Raw genomic sequence first — 21,948 nt, forward strand, 5'->3', positions numbered from 1 at the left:
CTCATTTTCCTTTCACCTGTTTCTTTGGTTAAGTAGCCTACATTAGTTATGGAGCAAAGCAAGATACACTGTAAATATAAGCTGTCCTTTTTATTCAGCCTTTCGGTAACATTGTAATGTGCCAGGTAAGGACTTAACTTTTAGGTTTTGACATTAGGTACAATGATATTACAAAAAGTTTATGTTGTTTTGACAGAGATAATTTTACAATGATAAGCTGCAGTGTGGAAAAAAAAAAAAAGTAACAAAACTGCTTTCTCTTTCTTCACCCTGATCACATTTTTTCAGGAAAATTTTGTTACACAAAATTTTTCCTCTTAAATTTGTAGTTACAGTTCCCTTGAAACTCCAAAGTCTGGAAATATTTAGAGCACAGATACCCTGGTTCATTTGCTGTGAGCAAGGCTAAGCACAGTTCTGCACACCAGCCTGCTCCTAGAGACTGGTGCGGTGTAAACTTGTCCATCCAGACTTGCACCTCCAGCTCTCTAGAGAATCATTCTGAGAAAAGCTGAGATGGATGAACCAGAATTTAATGGCAAAAACCCTACCCGCCTTGTGGGTGACTGGGGTGGTGTGAGTGGTTAGAAACTCACACCCAGCTCTTGCTTCACTGCACAGTTTGGGGTAGGGGCGAGTGGCCAGGCTGGGCAGGAGACACACCGTGGGGGGGTTCCTTCCTCCCATGCTGGAAACACTTGTCTGGGGACTTTTTGAGACGTTTGCTTTCAGAATTCACAGAAAATGTGGCAAAACCTGAAAAAACCCCAAGATTCTGCTAGTCTGTTTATGGAAGCAGCGGACAGATTTGAAGGAGTTTTGCCACACATCTGAAAGACCCTGGGCTGCATTTTGTGTGGCGTGGGTGGGAACTGATGGACACTGCATTCAGCTTGGGGTGAAAACAAGCTCCAATGAGCCAATTTCCCAAGCTTTCCACATTGCCTTGGTTTTGCTGGAGAGCCCAAGGGGCGTGCTTCTCTGGCTTCTGCACCCAGGAACCACCTGGGGTATTGCTGGTCAGGGATGGATGCCCTGACCTCCATAAGTGCCCTGCTGGGAACTGCCTTAGTTTACAAACATGCAGACCTCAGGGTAAAGCAGCAGCACTGGTGTTTGCTGGCGTACAAAATACATGGAGAGGAGAAAAGGTATGGAAATTCTGCCAAAGGTGAGGTGGCCATGTGCCCACTTCACAGCGGTCTCCCAGCACAACCAAACTGCTGAAGCACCAGAACACTGGTGTGAACCCCTGGCTGGTTCACCCAGCCTGCACCTACCAGCCTGCACCTGAGAGTCAGCAGGTGCCATTCTTCATGGTAATTAACTCTTTTTAAAGAGGCAACATGATAATCTGCTGTAGTCACAAATGGGAAACGCCCTCTTTGCAAATGATCTTGTAAAAGATCCGTTTAAACTCTCCCCAGATGGAGCCTCCAGAGAGAAAAATTCCTCTTCAGACCTCTCAGGCCTGAACCTGTTGGAGAAAAATGGTCCTGAGGTGTCCTCAGTCCTGCAGGTTGCAAGCTGGATTCCTTGGAGCTGAGGGGGACAGGGAAATCTGAGATAAAGGATATTTCTCTTGAGAAAAGGCCTTACCAGGCTTCCTTTGGGTTACCTCCAAAGGCAGCTCCAACACCAGCCCATCACTGAGTGGGGCCAGGACCCCCAGAGAAAGAAATATTCCTGGTACTACAAGGACTTGTAATTTCTTCTTTGAGGATGGGCTAGTTTGTGCTCTCTCTGAGCGAGGTGCCATGTATCTTGCCTGCCCTGTGGCAACACCATGCCTGGGGTCCCTCTGGGAAGGGCTGCTGGTGGGACACATGACATTTGAACACAGCCTGAATCTGGGCTGAGCTGGCTTGCAAAGAGGCTCAGAGCTGGACACGGGGACCCAGAAGTCAGTGCGTGTAGGCAACGTAGGTGTGCTTATGCTGACCCCTAGTCACCACAAAGCACCCGTACCATAGAGGCGGATGATAGTTGGTCTACTATAAATTTGTCATTTTTCATTTCTTTTAGCTAGAAAAATAAAAGTTTTTCAATTCTTCTTAAGTATTTTTTTTTCCTCCCCTGAATATAAACTGGGAGCTATTTAATTCTTGCTTACATGGCACTTCTTATTCCAATTGGAAATATATCTGTAAGTTCTTTTACTTGTGTCACTTTACTATGTAAATCTTGGTACATATATGTGAATTACAGTTTCTTAAATTAGCACTTCCTTCTTGAAAACTTTAGGTGACCTGATAGAGGAAATCAATAGCACATTGTTTTCTCTTATTTAGTATAGGAAAAAAAAAAATGTTGTTTGCAGTTTTTTTAGCCCTTGTACAACACTGCAATTGATTAGAATTAAAACCCAAGAACATCACGTTTTCCAGGCTGAGGGACTAAAGGGTCCTTTCCTCAGCTGTGCTGGAGCAGCTCAGTAGGCAGGGTATGGCAGTGGAGCTGGGTGGATGGAGCAGACACGTAGGAGTAGGGAACTTTTTGCATTGCCACATAATGCCAAAACTTGACGGTTGAACTCTAACCCAGCACCCTGTGTGTCATCCATTTGTTCTTTTGACATCTGACTTGTTTACAGCATGAACACTTCTCTCCCACATACAAGGATCGAAACTCCCCAAAGCCTAGCACCAGATGCCAGAAGATAGGGTGCTTTACACATTTGAGCAGAGGGTAGGTAAAAAAATTTACCTGGTATGAAACCTTTTCAAGGGTTTGACTTTGCTTATTTTTCATGTAGATTAGATGGGTACACAGGGGCTACTAAAGGTTAATGACACTGGAGAACCTTTATACTATAGGTTATCTTCCTAGGTCAATTTTTGTCTCAAGTCAAAATTTTCTTGCAGTTCAGAACTGACAGTCGACAGGATGTGTAAAATGATTAGATCTTTTCAAAGGAATTCCACTTTATCAAAACAGAACCTGAACATTTGCAGAAGGATGAATTTAGGAACATTTTGGACATCTTCCCAAGTTTGAGCTGCACTCACATTGAGGGAAAATCAGAGCTTGGCAGATCTAAAGGCAATAAAATATTTTTTATCACCAAATTAATCTCAGCAGTAGTAAATATCTCCTCTGGAGATAATAAAATTCTAAACATAGAGGGGGAAAGTGTTCAGTAACCATCCTGGTTCTGTATCTAACATTTGCTTTAAATAATAATGTAATGGAAAGTATTGTTCTTACGTGATACAAGTAAATAACATCACTTCTCCCCAAATACAACTTACACCCACAAATCTTACAACAGTTGCTTGAATAAGACGGAAAACAACTAGTGTCATTCTGTGTTAATTATCACAAAACAAACCTGATTCCACGCTTTGCTGATGTCAATTACTTGCCTAGTTGATAAAAGCAATTATGTAGAATTTTGTGAGGTATTTGTTTTGGTATCGTACAATGTTTGGACAGAAAAACCTAGCAACTTGTTCTGGCAAAAACCCCATGCCCATTAAACTGAGAACTGATGCCCCGGCAGAATTACTAATAGGTTGGCAATAAGAAATATTCAGTGCATGACTTCTCTAGTTATTTTCTGCAGAGATCAGTGCCAGATTTGATCTCATTCTACATTTTCATCTGTGGCCAGGAAGAAAATGTTAAGTCACTACTGATAAAAACCAAAGGTGACAGGAAGGCTGGGAAAACAGTAAAACCAGAGGAGGCAGAGCAGGCAGACAGTGTAAAACAGACGGATTAGCAAATTAGACCCATTGAAACAAATGCACTCTAATGCAGGCAAATACAAGGTGGGGTATTATATCCTGAGAACAACAAAGAGGGTAGGGAGCACAGCGGGCAAATAGCTTAATATGAGTTCTCAGTTCATTACAGGGGTAAAAAAGAATGATGCAGTTCATGGATGTATAAGCAAGCTGGGAGAGGGGATGATTCTTGCCCCTGTTTTTCCTATTGCTGAGATTTTTTTCCATGCTAGTAATCCTAAGTCTTTTTACTAGTACTTCCCAGGTGTCACTGAGATCACAATTTTATCTTTATTATGAATATTCTTCCAGTGCAAAGAGGGTGTTTATCCCTTGATTATGGCAATAAGTCACTGCAGAGAGAGATAAAAGCCAGTTAGATTAACAGCTTCTTTAACTTCCTTGTTCATGCCACAGTGGTTTATTCTCCTCTCCCTTGATAACCTTGAAAACCTCAGAGTAAACAAGTGGGTCACCTATTTCCCCTAATTTATAAAATTAATCATTGTATAAACTGGATACAAATTCCCTGGTGCATCTCAACTGTGTTATAATTCAAAGAAGCTAAACATACTGATCTGCAGCCAGCTGCAAGTGGTGTACAGAGAATTGCGACACAGTACTTTTCCTTGCTGTTTGACACCATCAGATCTTTTGCTTTGTTAGAAACTGATGATGGAGCCACATAGTTCTTTGATACAATTCAATTGACTACAACGCAAAACCCTGTTTTCTTGAATGCATTATTAATGCAAGTGGAGGGTATATTGACTTTAGCAACCATGCCAAGTATCTTGCCATTGACACTGATTCGAAACAGCCCTGCCCTGATATAATGGCATTTTTTTCTGATTTTCTGCACTGGGAACACATTGGACTCGAACTGGGAATTATTTGAAAATTCAAATACATTTCTAGAACACTGGTAAAATATCCAAGGAAGTGGTAATGAGGTGGGCTTAGCATTTAGCTGTTGTTTAGTGCAGACATGCATCTGGTTCCACATGCACCCTTTGGGCAAGTTTCATTTTGACTCCTTTATATCCCATGGAGTATCTGAAAGAAAACAAGACAAAGAGATTTCAGAGAAATGAAAGAAGAGGCTCAAAAGGTGAGACTCAGTTGATTCTAAAGTTATGGTGTTAGCCATAGGGGAGTTACATAATGTTAACATTAGGGGAGTGAGTACGTCCTCAATGCAGATAGAAGTATCTAGTATTCTTATTTACATTTTGGACCTTTCACTTCAGGAGGTCAGTGCATATGGTAATCATCAATGAATTTAATCTCAGCTACTGAGGAGAGTTAAGTGAGTCTTATTTCTCCAATTTCATGCAGGATGAATATATAAATGGAAGAAGTGAGAGGTTGATTAGCCCAGATGAGCAAGGCATTTAAAGGCTTAACACCCCTTGATTTCAGGAGGCATTAGTCTCCATAAGTTTAAAGTGTCTCTGTGGTTTGCCAGCATCAAAGGGATTAGTCAGGAAGCTATGAAGTAAAAGGCAACCTGCGTATTGCCCTGATACTGTAACATTCTCCAAGATGAAACATCACCTTAGAAAGGGGTTGTAAGATTCATTTCATCAAACATGTTGCCTTTACAGTGTAAACATCTACGTCTGGATGCTCCTTGTAATCAAGGGAGGGAAAGCCAATGGAGATGAATTCCAGCTTGGTTGTCTGTGCCACGGCAGTGGGATACCAAAAATGCAGCCTGCACCAGCTGTGGTCATCCACTTGCCCTCATCTCTCGTATTCGCTATCCTGAGATTCACTGGAAAACATTACAAAACATATCCAGGGGATTTCCACACAGTCCTTGATGCTATCTTTAGAGTGCTCTAATGCAGGTTCAGAATAAAGAACTTGTTTGTACTTTTTCTTGTGTCTACTTGTCTCTGCTTCACCCAGCTCAAAACAAGACAGTTTATAGATTAAACGCTTACTGGCTCCACTTGCCTATGAAGTTATCTCCTGGGTTTGCTGACCTCGGTGATGTCCCCAGGTTATTTTCCATTTGCTGGATTAATTTTGTCTACTGATGGTATTTTCAAGCATTGCAGTATTAAAATAGGGATTTAATCAATATTTTATACATTAGCAAGTATTTTTAAATAGCTTATTGCTTTTTGGCTGGGTGAAAATAAGCCACAAACAATACAATCTAGCTAGACTTTCCCTAAAATACTTAGTTACACCCTGAAACGCAACAGAGAACATGTTAATAAAAAGAGGCCAGGCACAAACCCAGCTCTGGCAGCTATACTACAGATGTTATTATTAAAGGCTGAATCTCCACTAGAGAGAAAAAAAAGAGATATAAAACCTACCTGTAACTGCTGTGTTTGCTACAGGACTTTGAGGAGCGCTTAATTCAAAGTTATTTCCAAATAGGAAGTGTTACTAACTAAAGAGAGTAAATAATGTGAAATTTTGAAGGTCAGCCCTTTGCACTGTGTGGCTGGACTGCATTTCTACAGATGAAGCCATCTGCAAGATGAAGGAGGCAAGCCTAAGGAGGAACGTTAGGGGATGGAAATTTTCAGCAAGCTGTGCTTGTGACCATCGTGTTCTCCAAAGCCTTGCGGAGCAGAGGAACATGCCTGCCTGGGAGCTGGCTCACCGGTGGGAGCAAACCAGAGCAGACCCGGCATGACGGTGGGGAAACAGTGAGGCAGAAGTCTCCTTGTGGTGCAAAATGAAACCACAGGTGCTTTGGGGAATTGGTTAAAGCTGGGAATGCTGTGCCATCTACAGCGCATGCAGGTGTGGAAAGTATATTGAAGGTCTGCACGTTAAAGATCAGATTGTTCCTGGTCCCTGGTGTTGGCAGGTTTCTCTTCTGGGAGAGGAGAGTGAATCTGGATCAGAGAATGGACGTGTGACAGTGAGGGAACTCAACACTGTAGGTGATGTGGCTGCAGCCAACTAACAATGTGCAGACACATGAAAAACCCAAATCCTTAGAAAACATCTTACCTGAGAAGGAGGACTGAGTACTGAGGAGGAGGACAGAGCCCAGAGTGGAAATCTGATGTAGCCCTGTGCAGGGGAAATAAGCAAAGCTTAAAGGTCTGATGTAACAGCAAACTGTCTGAACGGAAAGTTGGTTAATTAAAGAATGAAACCCCAGCGATACGAAATTCTGCCTTAATAGGCCTTCTCTGCTGAGTGCCCAAGAGAAAAGCAAGAGGAAGAAAATTCTTGTGATGAATATGTTAAATTTGACATTCATGTAGACTCAGGTTTGGCTGGGCCTGATAGGACCTGAGCTACATGTCTGGTCTGAGTAATGAATGCATTTTGAACTTTAATGGTGCATGCTACTGATATGACTCAAATGCACAGGAGCGCTGGCAAGCACTGGAGGCTCTCCTGCCTCCAAGCACCTGACCTGGTGCCAGCCTTCAAAGAGGCTCTGCCAGGGGTCATTATTCATTGTTCTATCACCACCAGCCGAACTTCCCTTTTTTAAAAGAAGGCTCTGGAAATTATGACTTTTTTCTTTTAGGCAAATGTTGCCTGGTCTAGACATGCACATGACTGTGAAAAAGCCATGCAACATCATCCTTTTTTGTTGGACTGTGCATTAATAACACATACATGAAATCTTTTCCCTCCAGTAAAAATAAATTTAATCATCTTTGCAGGTAATAAGTTACAGGATAAATAAGGTGTAACCTATCATGCTGAAATATCAGTTTGGCTACTGTTCTTGCCTTTGAAGTGGTTGTGCATTAAGGACCACAGCAAAGGCTAAGACAGCTAATTCCCGTTAAACTGTAACCAGCAACAAAGACATGCATCTATTTAAATGCTTAGATAGGCATGCCTTTGTGGCATGAGGATTGCAACAGCAGCTATTTAAGGTGCATCTTCTCCCTCCAGAACATACAAAAGGAAGTAAGAGGCTCTTTTTATATGATAGGTGGCCAAATCCCCATCCTAGTTATCCTACAGAATACCTGGAGTAAAGTTTGAGAAGCCAATCGAATTATTAAAGGTTTACACAAGTATAAATGTTACTGGAGTTTGCAGTAAGATGTTTACCAGGCATCACTGCAGCACGTACTCTTCTGTCACCAGTGTCAGGCAACGGCAAACAAAGCGAGTCCTGCAACAAGTGATGTTAGTAAGTGGGAATTCTGACCGGGTGATCTCACACTACACCCTACTTCATGCCGTGACCAAATTCTGCCCCACAGTACTCAGAGGCATATCTGAGAGCGGTTAGTAAGAAAAGCACTGGTTTCAAAGTGCAGAGCACTGCACAGAGTTGCATTCCTTGTAGCAGATCCCCAGCCCACTGGCTTTGCTTTACATTGTAAGTGAGAAGGAGGTTTTGACCCTTTCTTGTGATGAGCCACTGAACAGTGGCTTTTTAAAAAAACAGCGCTGGCTGGGAAACAGACTAACTCAGAATGTGCATTTGTATGAATCCCTTGACATGGAGACATAACCAGAGAACAAAACCTGAGTTACCCTCCCAGTAATTCACCAGGGGAAATCTGACTTCCTGCCCACCACCACGGATGTGTACTAGAGCTTAGCCAAAAAAAGGGGGGGCAGGCACCAAATCAATAACAAAAAGAATCATTGCTGTCAGAGATCAGGGGTGGTGGGAGTGGGGAGAGGTTACATACGTAATATTATTCACTTTAGTGAGCCTGGAGGAGGGGGCAGTCTGGATAGCATGCCGCAGGCTGTCTTTCAGTATTAGACACAGGGAGTTTTTTGAAAATTAACATTAGTACAAAAAGAAGTCATTATAAAACTCCCAAGCAAAATTACCTGCTCTTGTTTTAGGTTTCTGTTTGACAGACATTAAATAAGTGGGTTTTTTTAGTGTATATATGTGTGTGTGTGTATGTTGGGAAAAAGCTTGCATGTATATATACACATACAGGCTTTTTTCCAATAGACTTATCTCGACAAATGGAGACACGACCACACTGGGCTGACGAGGTTTCCTACAGCAGCTGTTTGGTGTAAGAGGGCTGCAGGACCCCTTTGCCGTGTGCTGGGCTGGCCAGGAGGCAGCGGGAGGACAGCTGTGGCTCCGGCCAGGGAGCCTGGGGGGACTGACTGAGGTGGCTTGGCCACAGGCTTGGGAAGTGCTGATGCTCATACAGGAGCAGCGCTGGGCTGTGAGGTACATCCAAATATGTCCTCCTATGTTGAACAGCTAGAGGAATAGCCCATGTGTAAGCTAGTGGCAGTCTTCCCCAAAATAGCCACAGATGGTCAAGAAAAGGAGAGTTAAAAAAGCAGCAGCTCAATTAAACCACTTTTCCAAATATTTTGTCTTTCGTTCTGTGCAGCTAGGACAACCCTTCTGAACCAGGCAAGGGTAGATGCTATCGGTATTTATCACTGATGTGAGAGAAAGCATCAGCACAGAAATGACTGAACAAGTTTATGCTAGCCCACTGAATCTGCTCCCATCAGTGACAAGTTTGCTGCACTGCATGTTAAACGTGGGCACCGGAGAAACAGAGAGCTTGGATGGAAAGGCTTCTGTGCTTCTAACTCTGGATTTTAAGGGCCCTTGGCAGTTTAATATAAACTGAAATTGTAACTGCTCAGTGTTGTGGTTTTCTATTTCAGTGCTGTACAAATTACATTAGTGTGTCCTGCTCAAGTATGCAGGATAAAATTATGTACCCACTGCTCCCCCATCGCTCTCATCTGAACAAAACCGCCATCATATCACCATGCTGAACCACTTATTTTGCACAGATTGAATGCACAGGCTAATGTCATGCACTGTGGCCTCATGGCCCCAAGTGTATAAAGTTCTGCTCATGAATTTTTGGAGATTTATTATCTAACATCTAGACACTACTGAAATCTTCACAGCCCTACCCCACACTCCCAGCCCCTGCCAAATACTGTCTGAAGTCCTTCAATCCCTCCATCAGTAAAATCCCCACATACTGAGGATGTCTCTGGTGAGTGTGTGTCCCCCCCCATTCCCACGCTGCAGAGGTGCTCAGGGGCCTTTCTGGTGTCAAAGTCTCAGCAGGACTCTCAAACAAAGCATCATCCTGGGCATCGGGACTACCAGGTCCGACCCTACCAGATATCCCTGCCCACTCATTGCCTCCTAAACACAGCTAGGGATGAGCAGGTTAAGATTAGGTGTTTTTTTCAGTAGGTAGACTACCTCCTTGACACAGCAGCTTAAAAGTCCCTGCTGTGCCTGCTCAGAAGAGGAGCTTGGAGTCAAGCACCCCAGTCCCAGGTGGCAAAGACACCTTAGCATATCCCAAGAGCTTTGGTCTTATGATGCAGGTATCCTCGTGTGTGTGTATCCTAATCACTGAACCACCTTTTCTCCTATGCCCATCACTGCCAGTGTAAAGGCCCTAGCTGCTAGATATGGATGATTGAACTGACTTTAGACACTCCTGAGGAATGGGATGGTATAGTTTAGGACAGTCTGTAGCATATGTGGTGACCTCAGGATGAAGGACAGCAGGTAAAATAGCTATCACGTGATTCAATCAAGCACATAAAAAGTAGATATGGAGCCACTTTCTATATTTACTTTCAGACAAATGTATTTCATTTCCATTTATTGCATTCCTACTTGCTCCAGGCTGTTCATGGGTTGGCTGGAATCTGTACACCAAGTTGCATGGCAAGCAACTCATGAATGGCTCATCAAAGAAGACATCCTTTCTTAAAAGTGGATGCCCCATCCCTGGAAGTGTTAAAGGGAAGGCTGCATGGGGTTTGAGCAACCTGGTCTAGTGGAAGGTGTCCCACCCACAGGCACAGGGGTTGGAACTAGATGATCTTTAAGGTCCCTTCCAACCCAAACCATTCCATGATTCTATGAAATAACCCACTTCTTGATAACTACCTCAGAGAGGTTCACCTGTGAAGTCTGCCTGGAGTGAAGCAGTAGCACTGCAGACTGCCGGTCCCCTCTATTTGCAGGTAAACGTTCTCTTCTGCCCTGCTGGGTGAGAGGGGGTACTGTGCGGGACAGGGCTGAACAAGTGCAGGAAGAAAGGATGGGCAGATGGCTCACAGGCTGTAAGTTTGATGCCTTTCCCTTCTGTGCAAATGTTGAACATCGCAGCTTGCACCTGAGATTGTAACAGCAGAGACTCTGTTCTTGCTTTCCCTGCAAACTGCTGGCCACACTGACTCCTGCCTGGGGCTCCTGGGACACACACTTAGGTCAACAGCCTGATGTAAGTGCCTTGATCTAACACAGCACATGCTGCTTGGTGTTCCCAGGCCTGTTAAGTGGCCTAGTACTTCAGATCACACCTAAGACTTGCTAAGCAGAACAGTGAAATATGAAAAGATAAATCTGTATTCTCTCTACACTGAAAATGTAGTGTTTCCTTTTCTGTATCGTGTTACCTATTAACACTGGTTAGATCCCTGAGAAATCAGAAACATAAATAATATTCAGATCATCATGTAATCATCTAAAAAGTATCCCTTCCCCAAACAAAATGAATATGGAAGCACAGCCTGCACAGCATTCCCTTCCTGCACTATATTACAAGGAATTCCAGTGCAATGCAAGTTGCTGTTAAGCCAATCGTTTTGTATTGGTTTTGCCTTTCTGCTAACAGAAGAATCACTGGCTATGAAAGATTTGTGCCTTAGCAAAGAGGCTTCCAGAAATGGTCACAAAAGGGAGACTCCAAATAAAAAGTTCTCTCTTGCAGAACAGGAAGGAATAAAAAATATGAACTTGAAGAAGTGTCTGGACAAAGAGCAGAAAGCATCAGAGGGTCAAAATCCCCTAAGGACATTAGGGAAATACTGGAGTATTTAAAAAAAAAAAAGGTCCTACTAGCTTTAACGTTCCCACACAAATGTATCACAAGAGACAGGCTGGGCACTCATTTACATGGGAGCTTCAGAATGAGACAAGCCTCATGTGACTTCAGCAGCATGAGTAATGGGCCCAGAAGGTGGCAGAGAAAAAATCAGCGGGATCTGGGACATCCCATCTGAAAACCTTCTTCTCTGCAGAAGTTGCGGTTAGCAGCAACCAGAGTTAATCAGCCTCCTGCCACTGAAGCTCTGATGGAAGCTCTGCCTTTTCAGCAAGCAGGGGCTGATGGCTGCTGAGGCTGGATGCCACGAGCTGCCTCCATCTCCTGGTCCCTGGCTGCAGGCATCCCTCTCAGCCTTTGCCCGCTCTTTCAGCACCAAGGTGTCTGCCTGGTGCAGAAGTTCAATGAGTTGGGTGGGCATGCGTGTTGCATGAGTTGTAAAGAAAGGGGGAGGAGGGTACAGATAAATGGAGAGTCAGGTTTTGAGGGAGGAATATGCCGTAGAGATGGGGCTGGTAGATTTGACAGGCTCTGCTCTAGAGGGAGCAGGATGACTTCTGAGTTGCATGCCCTAGAAGGAGCGGTATGTGAGTCCAGAGGGAGCTGGGCTAAATTGCAAGGAGAGCAGTGCAGATCAGGAAGGTGGACAAGCATCCAGGAACATGGGCTAGAGAGCAAAGTGAATTACAAGGACCAGCTAACCACTGGCAAAAGTCCTCAGGAACTGAACATCTACGTGGTTTCAACTGGGACAGTGCTGAAGCATGTGCTGAAGTGTGCTCCTGAACAGTTGGAAGGGATTAAGGAGTTCAACAGGATGGGGAGCAGCTGATCTGGAGAGGTCAGCCTGTTAGGAAAGAGTCCTCTTTCCTGACCGCACAGGGATGTCTGCAGCTGCAATTCCTGTTTTTTCCTTCAGGTCACCGGCAACACCTACAGGTCATGGTAGTGTACAGTATTGTTGCCCTGTGTGTCACCGAGTGCTGCTGGTACAGGCACCCTCATGCCATACTAAGGGAGAGTCACAGTGCAGAAACCCCCGGGGAATAGGGCTGGGTTAGGCTGAGCTTAGGCTGAGAAGAAAACACTGCTCTCAAGTACTTTTTTCAAGCAGCAGTTGGCAACTTGCTTTTCAGGAGCTATCGAGCAACACTGACGCCAAGACCAAAAGGCGAGGGGCTTACCTGCTGCCCCTGGTGAGGGCTGACCTGCGCCTTCAGGGCTGCACACATGGCTGGGCAGAGGTGAGGATCATGTGCTGCCATCACCACCTCCCAAGGTGGCATACAAGCAACATCGGTTGGGAATCCCTGGCGTAATTGATGGATAAACGAAGAAAGCAAAGTCAAATCAGTCTAGCTTAGCTTCCCTTGCAGCCTGGTCCTGCACCATCCTTACTCTCCCGTGCCCGTACTTCTGGGGGCTGAAGATACTCTGCACCCACAGGAGCCAACTCCTTATGCGCACAGACTGCACAGGTCCCTCAACAGTACCAAGAGGTCTTCCTGAGAGAAGGCTGATGTAAGGCGAGAGTATGCAGAGACTTACATCAAGTTATGGCCTCTTCAAAGCACTTGGCTACATCATCTGAACCAGGGTGCCACTTGGTAACATGCTGAACGGTGGTCCGGAACAGAAACGCTTTTTTTGGGGGTGTCCCATGCTCAACTGTGCTCTCTCTCATCAATATAAAATAGCAAATTCAATCCTTCAATAATTTATTTCTTTATATCAGAGAATGTTTTTCAATTTTACATTTAAGTTTGTAACTTTCAACACATGAGTAAATATATGTAAAAAAAACCCTAGCTGTGCAAATTTCAAGTTGCATTGTTTCAAATAATATAAATATTTTAATAAAACATATGTTCACATTAAGGTTCACAAAATATATAAAATTTAACAGAAATGAGTCATGAGTTATTTTTTTGCTTTTTAATAACTAGAAAAAGATTCTAAACTTGAGAAGCAACTTAGAAGAGGTATCACCTCCAATATCATAGCAGCAAAACAGATGCTAAAAATTTAAAAGGTGTGAAAGGAGAAGAGAGAAGCAGGTACCAGGCACCATGGTAAAGGCAAGGTTGCTAAAGAAAGTGATTAAGAAGTGGATGCATGAACTCCAGGAGTAAAATCTCAACCCTAAAGCACCGTTACTGAGCTCCAAGCTGTTTGCACAGTAACAGAATCACATTAAGGATAACAGAAAAAAGTGTGACAGAAATGGGGAGGGACGGTATGAACAGCAGCACGCATATTCCTGACTGTTACAATGCAAGAGAAGAGAGTTGTGCTTGTTTCAGAACTGAAGCCAAAGGCAAAGGGCTTTGCATTTTTCTGTCTGTTGGAGGCAATTCCTTCCATATGAGCGGGAATGGCAAGATTCAGTTTTCCCATCATATGTGTGTGCTCTTAAAAGTTGCTTCTGTAATCACCTGTCTTTCCAGCTGTCTTAGGATTTGGGCAGGGATCTACATGCAGGTTAAGCATGTTAAAGGAGCAGACCACTGCTGGTCTTGTGTCTGGCTGTGGTTTGGTGAGGGCTCTGCAAACACAGAACTGCTCGCTGTTAACACCCCGAATGCTGGCAGGAGCTCCCACCTTGGTGAGCTCCGTAACAACACCAGCAAGGATGTGGGCAACCCAAAGCAAATTTCTTCAGATATCAACTGCAAGTTGCACCAGCTTGTCCTGGGGGATCGCTCGCAGGAAAGATTTGCCTCTGGGTGATGTACGCGAACACAAAGAGCTCCTGCACCTCCGACAGTAGCTGCAGCTCCTCACCCGGGAGCAGAGAAGGTATGGAGAAAGAGGCAGAACTGGGAAGTTCTTTGGATTCAAATGCTTCACACTTCCTCCTGGGAAGTCCAAGAATTAAATATGGCATTGTAGGAGCTTAGTCATGAACGACAGCTCTGTGCAGAAGGCAACCTGCCCTTCTCAGCAGTCTTTGTATGCAGTGTTTAGAGGAAGTAGACATTTATTCCCATTCTTGGGAATAAACACGAACACGAGCAGACAGCTTATATTTCCCCCTGCCCTCCCACTCCCAGGACTGTTAAGTGTTTTGGACATAGCACCATTTCAGTGAAGGAAGTAACTGGTATCGCTTTCTTGTTCGTTACCAACTCCTCCTCCCCTCTTCTAGCCATAGATCTGTTTGAACTGGTAGCATTCATTGCAGTAGCCGTTGCACTTGGCATTGCCATAGTGATCACAAGCAGGGGCTCGGCAGCGTTGCTTCGGGGGGTCCTCTGCCGCTGGGTCCCTGGCACTCCCCGATGGCAGAAGCTGTCCGAGGCGCTGGCACTCCTGGCACAGGTCACCACTTCTGCAGGCCAGGTTGTTTCTACATGAAGTCACAGCACACTGTCTCTTCTGGCTACTCAATGCTGCTCGCTGCAAATCTCTGCGCTGTCCCGTTCTCTTGAAAAAATGTTAAAACACATTGTCAGTTGCCATGCTGGCAGCACAAGTGGCTTTTCATTTACTTTCAACTCTGGTTTGTATAGGTAACCACTGGGGGTTCTTGCAGACACATGCTTCTTCTGAAAAGTGCAATACCAAGAGCCAAGTTGGGCTTGACCAAAAAAAAAAAAAAAAAAAAAAAAATCACAAATTCTGTCATTTCTTAGGAAAAAAAAAAAAGATTTTTATCTTTGGTAACTCTCAATTCTAAAAGGGTCAGAACAAACAAAATTTAAAAAAAAAATCTGAAACAAAGAAAACCTGTAATGGGCTCAATGAAAAAGGCAACATGAAGTGGACTAAACCTATTGATACATAGCTCTAAGGGTGAGACTGGAAATCTCTCCCCAGCCAGCAAAGAAACCAACTGTAGGTCCAAATGCTTCCACTGAAATTGCTGGTGAAATCCCAGCTGAGGTAAAACTGAGCATGGTCATGACAACCCTAAACTGATTTCAGGAATACTGCCCAGTTGCAGCAGGAAAAAAACCCATAAGATGCTCTATGCTTGCCTTTCCATGATACTTAGGATGCAGTCATTTGAGGATTTTCTAGTACGCATCCTGAGTTGCTCACACAAGAGAAAAAAATGCAGTGCTAAACAAGTGGAAGATTTTGAGAAGTTCACACTTACTTCTGGCTGTCTCACCAGCTGTTCTTCTGTCCTCCTGGCTTCCTGAAATCGCTGGTTCTGGGCTTTAATGAAGCAGTTCTGGCAGTACCCCTCGAGCATTGTGCTGCCCAGGGTGCCACAGTCCTGCCGCTGGCAGGACACAGTGTTACGGAAGGCAGCTGCGGAGGTCCCCGGCTGACCCGCCGCTGAGGACTTCCTCTGAGACCTCCTCTGGTGACGTAGCAAAACGCTGTCTGTAATGCAGAGTAAGGACAGGGGGAGTCTGAATGTGCCCAATAGATCTGATGACCCAAAACAACTATAAAGAGGTCCCCAGTTTAAACAGAAAGAATAACAACAACAAAAAAAATTATACTAGCCTCAAACATGGAGCTTTGCCAGTCCTGAGACTCCCTCAGTTTATGCACTTTCCTCCATGTTACATATATAATACATAGCTAATACAGTTTGATTTTCATACCAGAAGTTGTAGGAACCGATGATTTCTGGAAAAAAACTTGCCCTCAGTGGGAAAACTGGATCCCACTGAAGTCAAGAGGAATTCCACCTTTGCCTTCAGCATGTCATCTGCAACTACCCTGACATTTCCCTTTTGTCCTCCCCGATTTCAGACGCATGAAGTAGTGGAAGTACAGTGGCACAGAGCTTAATGGGAAAAAGTGCCTTACGCTTTTTAGTCTCATGAAGCAATTTTATGTATTCCACAATCAGAAGGAAAAAATTTTCATTGTGAACAATGCTGGAAAATCAGCTATTGCAAGCTGGCATAGAGGTTCCTTAATTTTCAAGTATGTGGAATGTGCAGCACTGGATGTCCCTGCCCACATCAGGGGGCTTAGATTAGATGATCTTCAAAGGTCCTTTCTGACTCAAACCGTTCTACTTTTGTATGTTTCTATTGGCACATCTGTCAGCAACGAAGAAGTCTTGAAAGATAAACAGTAACTCTCTTAGACGTGCCCTTCACCCTCAATACCCAAGGGCTCTTTGCCTGTGAAACAGGGCAGTAGCATGAAAGATGAAGATCTCATGCTGTGATTTATTCACAGACTGTTACCTTTTTGAAGGCCCGCCTTTAAAAATACACGTTGCACACCCACAAATGACATTACTGAGAAAGATTTCAAGGTAGATTATAACAATACACTCCTAAGTTACTCCAAAGTACAAGCACATGATCGACAGTCAACTTCTACTTGCTCTGCTTATCAAGGTGACTTCAGCAGTGACTCAAGCGTTATACCTGTTACACCCAGAACAGATACAGATCCTCAAATTCATCCCAAGCTTTTTAAAAGCCTTGCTAACATAAATGGTTTTCAGTACCATCAATACCATAGCATTTTCCTCAGTGTCAACAATACAGTAGCATTTCCCTCACTGACCCTTACAACTTTCTAGCTGTGAAGGAAATTCATATCAAAGCATTACTGCAGTGGGTGGTGGGAAGGGATCAGAACCCAGCCCCTCTTGAGCTAGTTCTGCTTCCATGAAAGCTGATGTGAAGTTTTATAAGAGATTTCACAGACTTCCCACATGGTTACTGTGTGCCCCTTTACGGGATAATGGCCAAAAAGAGCACCTTTTGCTCATGCTGCTGCTTCTGCTCCACACCGTTTCCATCACCCCTGCCCTCTTAGCACCCAGCGCGCACACCCAGCGCACACACCCCCAGCGCGCACACACCCAGCGCGCACACACCCAGCGCGCACACACCCAGCGCGCACACACCCAGCGCGCACACACCCAGCGCGCACACCCCCAGCGCGCACACACCCAGCGCGCACACCCAGTGCACACACTCCCAGCGCACACCCAGCGCACACACCCCCAGTGCACACACCCCCAGCGCACACACCCCCAGCGCACACAGAGTTTCATAGCTCGAGGAAGCCAACCTGCAGCCAAAGCGTGCCAAAGCTCACCCCGTCTCCACTTACCGTGGTTCTCCCTGTACTCAAAGAAACACAGCGTGCAAAAGCCCTCATTTTGCGATGTCCCAAAAAACTTGCAGCCTGGTTTCCTGCAGAGGTTACCTCCCCTCTTCTCCTCAGGAGGCAGTGCTGGTGGCAGGGGCTCCTCGCCGCGGCTGTTGGGATGGCAGGAGTGCTGGAGGAGGCTCTGTGAGATCTGAGATGGATCAGATGTTGATCTCTGGTGGCACACGGGTGGGAAAGCACGGCTGGCATTTGAGGGGAGCTCTGTAGACCTTTTGAAGCAAGTGCTGCATATGCCGTTGAAGGTCCTGTTGGCCTTCTGACAGCATACCTTGCACGTGGCATAGTCTAAACATCTCTGGTCACCCAAATTGTTGGAAGGACCAAGCTGTCTGGAGTTGTAGCAGCGTTCGCAAAGCCCATTGTGTTGCACGTTCAGTGTAAAGGGGCAGTCTGGTGTCCTGCATTTCATAGCCGTAGTCTCGCTGTATAGGAAAAGGCTCGGAGCAGTTGGAGGTGCGGAGCGAGGCCCTGTTACAGGCCCTTCGGACGTCCATCCCCCAGGTTCGCAGACATCCCCACGGGAGGAGCCTGACCCAGCTGCCTTCAGTTTCTCAGGTGCTGCTTTGGAGGTCTGCTTTCTTCCTTTGCTTCCTTGGGACCGTCGCTCAAAGCACTCGTGGCAGTAGGGCTGGGTGTTCACAGACATGTAGAAAGGGCAGTTTGGTGTTTCACATTTCACCTGTAGGAGGGAGAGCTGGGAAAAAGACAGTTCCTGTCTGTTCCTGGAGCAGGTCTCTCTTCTAGCAGGTTCAGTGTTTTCCTGCCATTTCTTGTACTCATGCTGTACCAGCTGAAAGTAATCTTCCACGAGGTTTATTTCTTTGGGCAGGTTGCCTTCATCTAACCTGACAGCCAAAAAGGGAAGATTGCATCAGTGGTTGAGAAGGGCAGATGGTGGGGGTGGAGGCAAATACAAATACAATGTGGGGAGGAAATGCAGATTTAATGCACATCCATATTACTCAGCTAGAAGATCCAGGATGTTAAACTGTTGTTGTAAATGGAAATAATTTTAAAAGCAGGTGTTCAGTGATGTCAAATGGAGACTTTCACATCTAAAGAAATGGTCTGACACAATGCTAAACAGAGATATTCTTAAAAGGATTTTCTAGATGAGGGTTTTCTGTCTGAGGGCTGTTTGCATGAAGAACGTGGATAATCTCTCAGAAGTGAAAAGTCCCCCAAATCCTGAATTCCTCTGAAGACCAGGGCCCAGCTGAGCAGAGGTAAGAGTGGAAGACCCCATACCTCACCAGCCCGTGCTAAGAATAAGCTTTTTCTACAGTGGGTGTAGCATTTCATGATACAGTTTATCATGAAATCTGTTCCTGGTTTTGCCCTGTTGGGTCTGTATCTACCAGCAGAATTCTTCAGACAAACCACAGGGCTTCGGTGTGGTGTGTGTAACACTAGCATCCATCACACCATCCCTACTCTGCCCCTGACCGCAGGGAAAACCCCACACTGGAGCTCTACCACATCCTACTACACACAGCTGGTAGGATGAAGAGCTAGCGTTACTGGTAACGCTCCAGAACACATCTGTGTGGTGGGACTAGGGAAGCTTGATTGCTACTCTTTATGTATGCATATCTCCTTTGTGTCGGGGGACTTCAATTTTCAAGGCTCCTAAAGCAGAACTGTCCAACAGCATAAAAATACCTCCCTGTGGGGCAATGGAAGCAAAGACAGAGGATACAGGGAGTTGCTTCCCTCCCACACTCATGAATGGGCCGAGTGGACACAGCTGTCAGCATCCCCTAAATGCAAGAATCCGATGGGTGCTGTCAGCTGCCCCCTGCACATTGCTGATACTCAACCATCACCATCAAAGGGACGAGCACAGATGCTGTTTTCTCCAGTAGCCACAGCAGCCTGCCTACTGCTGCACTGCAACAGCCCAGGGTGTCAAGGCATCAGCGCTAAGAACATACTGCCAAGTACTTTTCCCTAGGGCAGCCAAAATTGCACCAACTGCCCTTTATGCAACGTGACCTTACATAAAGCGCAAGAGTTTGGTGTAACTAGTTCCTGGGCTTAACTGTTTTTCCACAACCCTCATGTGTAATCTAAAAGTCAGTGAAGCTAATCCATTGGGTTTACTCTTCTAAAATACTAGTTTCAGTCTGCTAAGTCTGAAGACATTTTTGCCTTTAAATTTGACTCTGGTCTGAGCTCATAACCGTATCAAAGCATGTCAACAGTAATGCCAATATTCCATATTTCAGGGGGCAAACGCATGTGCTACTGTAGAAGAAAGGAAAGAACAAAGAAACACACTGAGCTGCCTGGCTTCTCCCACCTCCATACACAAGGCAACTCTGAAGAAACAGGAATGAAACTCACTTTGCAGCATTAATTAGATGAGTTGTACCATGATCCCAGCCTTGCACTGGAATTTCTATCACTATCAAGTAGTCTTTTAGCAGCTGCTCTTTCTCCCTCTCTTCTGTGTCTGTCAGAAAGTGCACACTCAAATCCTCAAATCTGCCTCGTTCACTGGTGACCAGAGGGACAGCCCGGATTTCTGTGGGGAAACAAGACAGATTAGCATATATATTTTTTTTTACCAGGCAGGAGTAACCGCAAGATGCAACATACTGAGATGTCACCGCTGCTGCTGAATTTTGGAAAGAGACAGGAATGGCTGACCAGAGCAACCGGTTTCTAAACACTGCCATCGGGGGAGGATGCAGACTCATCCGATCACAAGCCCAGCTCCATCCCACAGTCCCACAGGCGTTTTAATGTCCCCATATCAATTTTCTTCTCAGTGTAGGCAGCACTGTAGATCTTACTTCGCTATACCTTTCTATGGGATGATGCCCTAAGCTGAATCTACAAAACTGCTATCCATTCAGAAGAGATGCTTTAAAACTGGCAATGTATATATTTCATTATCCCTGCCAGGCAGCAGCACACTGCTGTGAGACCATGTCCTTCAAAGTTTTTTCTCTTATCATGAGGTGTGGAAAGGAGGCCAGAACACAATGAAGCAGAGGCCACCTGCTGACTGATTCCAGCCTGCAAGCGAGTTGCACTCTACTTTCAACCAGCATTTTGAAGGCAACCTTTAGTTTCTATTCAGATTTACAGACTCAAATTTTAAGAACATATTTCAAAGGAATCTTTTACATTTTTTTTAACTTTAAAGATGCAAATCTAAACCAGATTATATTTTAAATGCTTTATAAGCATGATGATATTGAAGAAGCTACATAAATACCAAACAAGGTGCTTGAAAAGTACCTGGCCCGCTGTCCTTCAGAGTCACTAGTGGTGTAAAATGCATGTTGTCGTAGCCGAGCACAATTGGGTATCTGTAGCATTCTTCAGCTGGCCAAAGGAGGGGCAAGTAAACACCACCAACATTCAGAGGAGAAAAACTGGAGCCTGACTCTAAACTTCTCACCACTTTATCTGCATAAGGAAGGGAAAAAACCCACAGATAAACACCAATAAGCATGTGCTACAGGCAAGAGAAAACATACTCTGTGTGTTTTAGAACAATTGCTGAAAATACCCCATTCTGAAACGCATCTACCTGAAAACAATTATTGAAGTAATATCACTAACACAGCACAGAGAAACATGGTGAGATAACTGGCTAGGCAACTCACCTGCAAGGACAATGACTGGCCTTCTGAGGATGTTAGCAAGGATGAAGATGTGGATTTCTTCCAGTGCATTATATGGAAGCCTGTTTCGAGCCCCAGATGTTTCTGGGGAGGTCATTTCAATGAGGTATTCCCACTCCTCCTCCCAGTTCTGAGGAAAGAAACATCCATCAGCAATGGTTCAAAGCCATGGAGGTCAGGAACCAACTGCTGCACAGCAGGACTCAGAATAATCACATTTTCCCATTTCCTCCAAAGGAAGACTATTTCTTCTCTCCACTAACAGTGGAATCCATGAAGCCAAAAAGCAAACAAAATCAGCAAGGCAACACTGACAAGCACTGAGAAAACAGCACCATTCCCTCAGGCCATCTTACCCGGGTGTCATAATGAAGTCCCGTTTGTACAAACTCCTGGGATTTAATAGCCTCCCGCTGCCAGCGGAGCTTGAAGTTCCGTGTGTCAATCTCCCTGAGCGCGCTAAACAATGTTTTTCTTAAGACGAGATCAATATCCTCAATACCCCACATGTACTGTGATGCAGCATGCATGAGGCAATTTCCATCACCTACAGAAAAAGACAGAGTACATTATTTGTAAATGGCTACTTAAATAAAACCCCACAACCGTGCAGGATGTAGAATTACACTGTGGTATGCATATGACTTACGTTCTTCTCTAAGCCTCAGA

At 44.8% G+C, this 21,948-nt stretch overlaps 1 protein-coding gene across 1 annotated transcript in view; it reads right to left on the bottom strand.

The window, feature by feature from the left end:
* Positions 1 to 13,226: 13,226 nt before the first annotated feature.
* Positions 13,227 to 21,948, bottom strand: part of TNFAIP3 (TNF alpha induced protein 3) — a 31,915-nt gene continuing 23,193 nt past the window's right edge. The window contains exons 5-11 of the mRNA XM_080390130.1: positions 21,636 to 21,826; positions 21,262 to 21,409; positions 20,891 to 21,061; positions 19,988 to 20,168; positions 17,582 to 18,486; positions 15,642 to 15,874; positions 13,227 to 14,965 (exon numbers count right to left, since the gene is read on the bottom strand). Coding sequence (XP_080246256.1) covers positions 14,684 to 14,965; positions 15,642 to 15,874; positions 17,582 to 18,486; positions 19,988 to 20,168; positions 20,891 to 21,061; positions 21,262 to 21,409; positions 21,636 to 21,826 — 2,111 coding nt within the window. The 3' untranslated portion in view covers positions 13,227 to 14,683. The remainder of the gene's footprint in view (positions 14,966 to 15,641; positions 15,875 to 17,581; positions 18,487 to 19,987; positions 20,169 to 20,890; positions 21,062 to 21,261; positions 21,410 to 21,635; positions 21,827 to 21,948) is intronic.

Source organism: Falco punctatus, assembly GCF_963210335.1.
Source record: "Falco punctatus genome assembly, chromosome: 5".
Taxonomy (NCBI): domain Eukaryota; kingdom Metazoa; phylum Chordata; class Aves; order Falconiformes; family Falconidae; genus Falco; species Falco punctatus.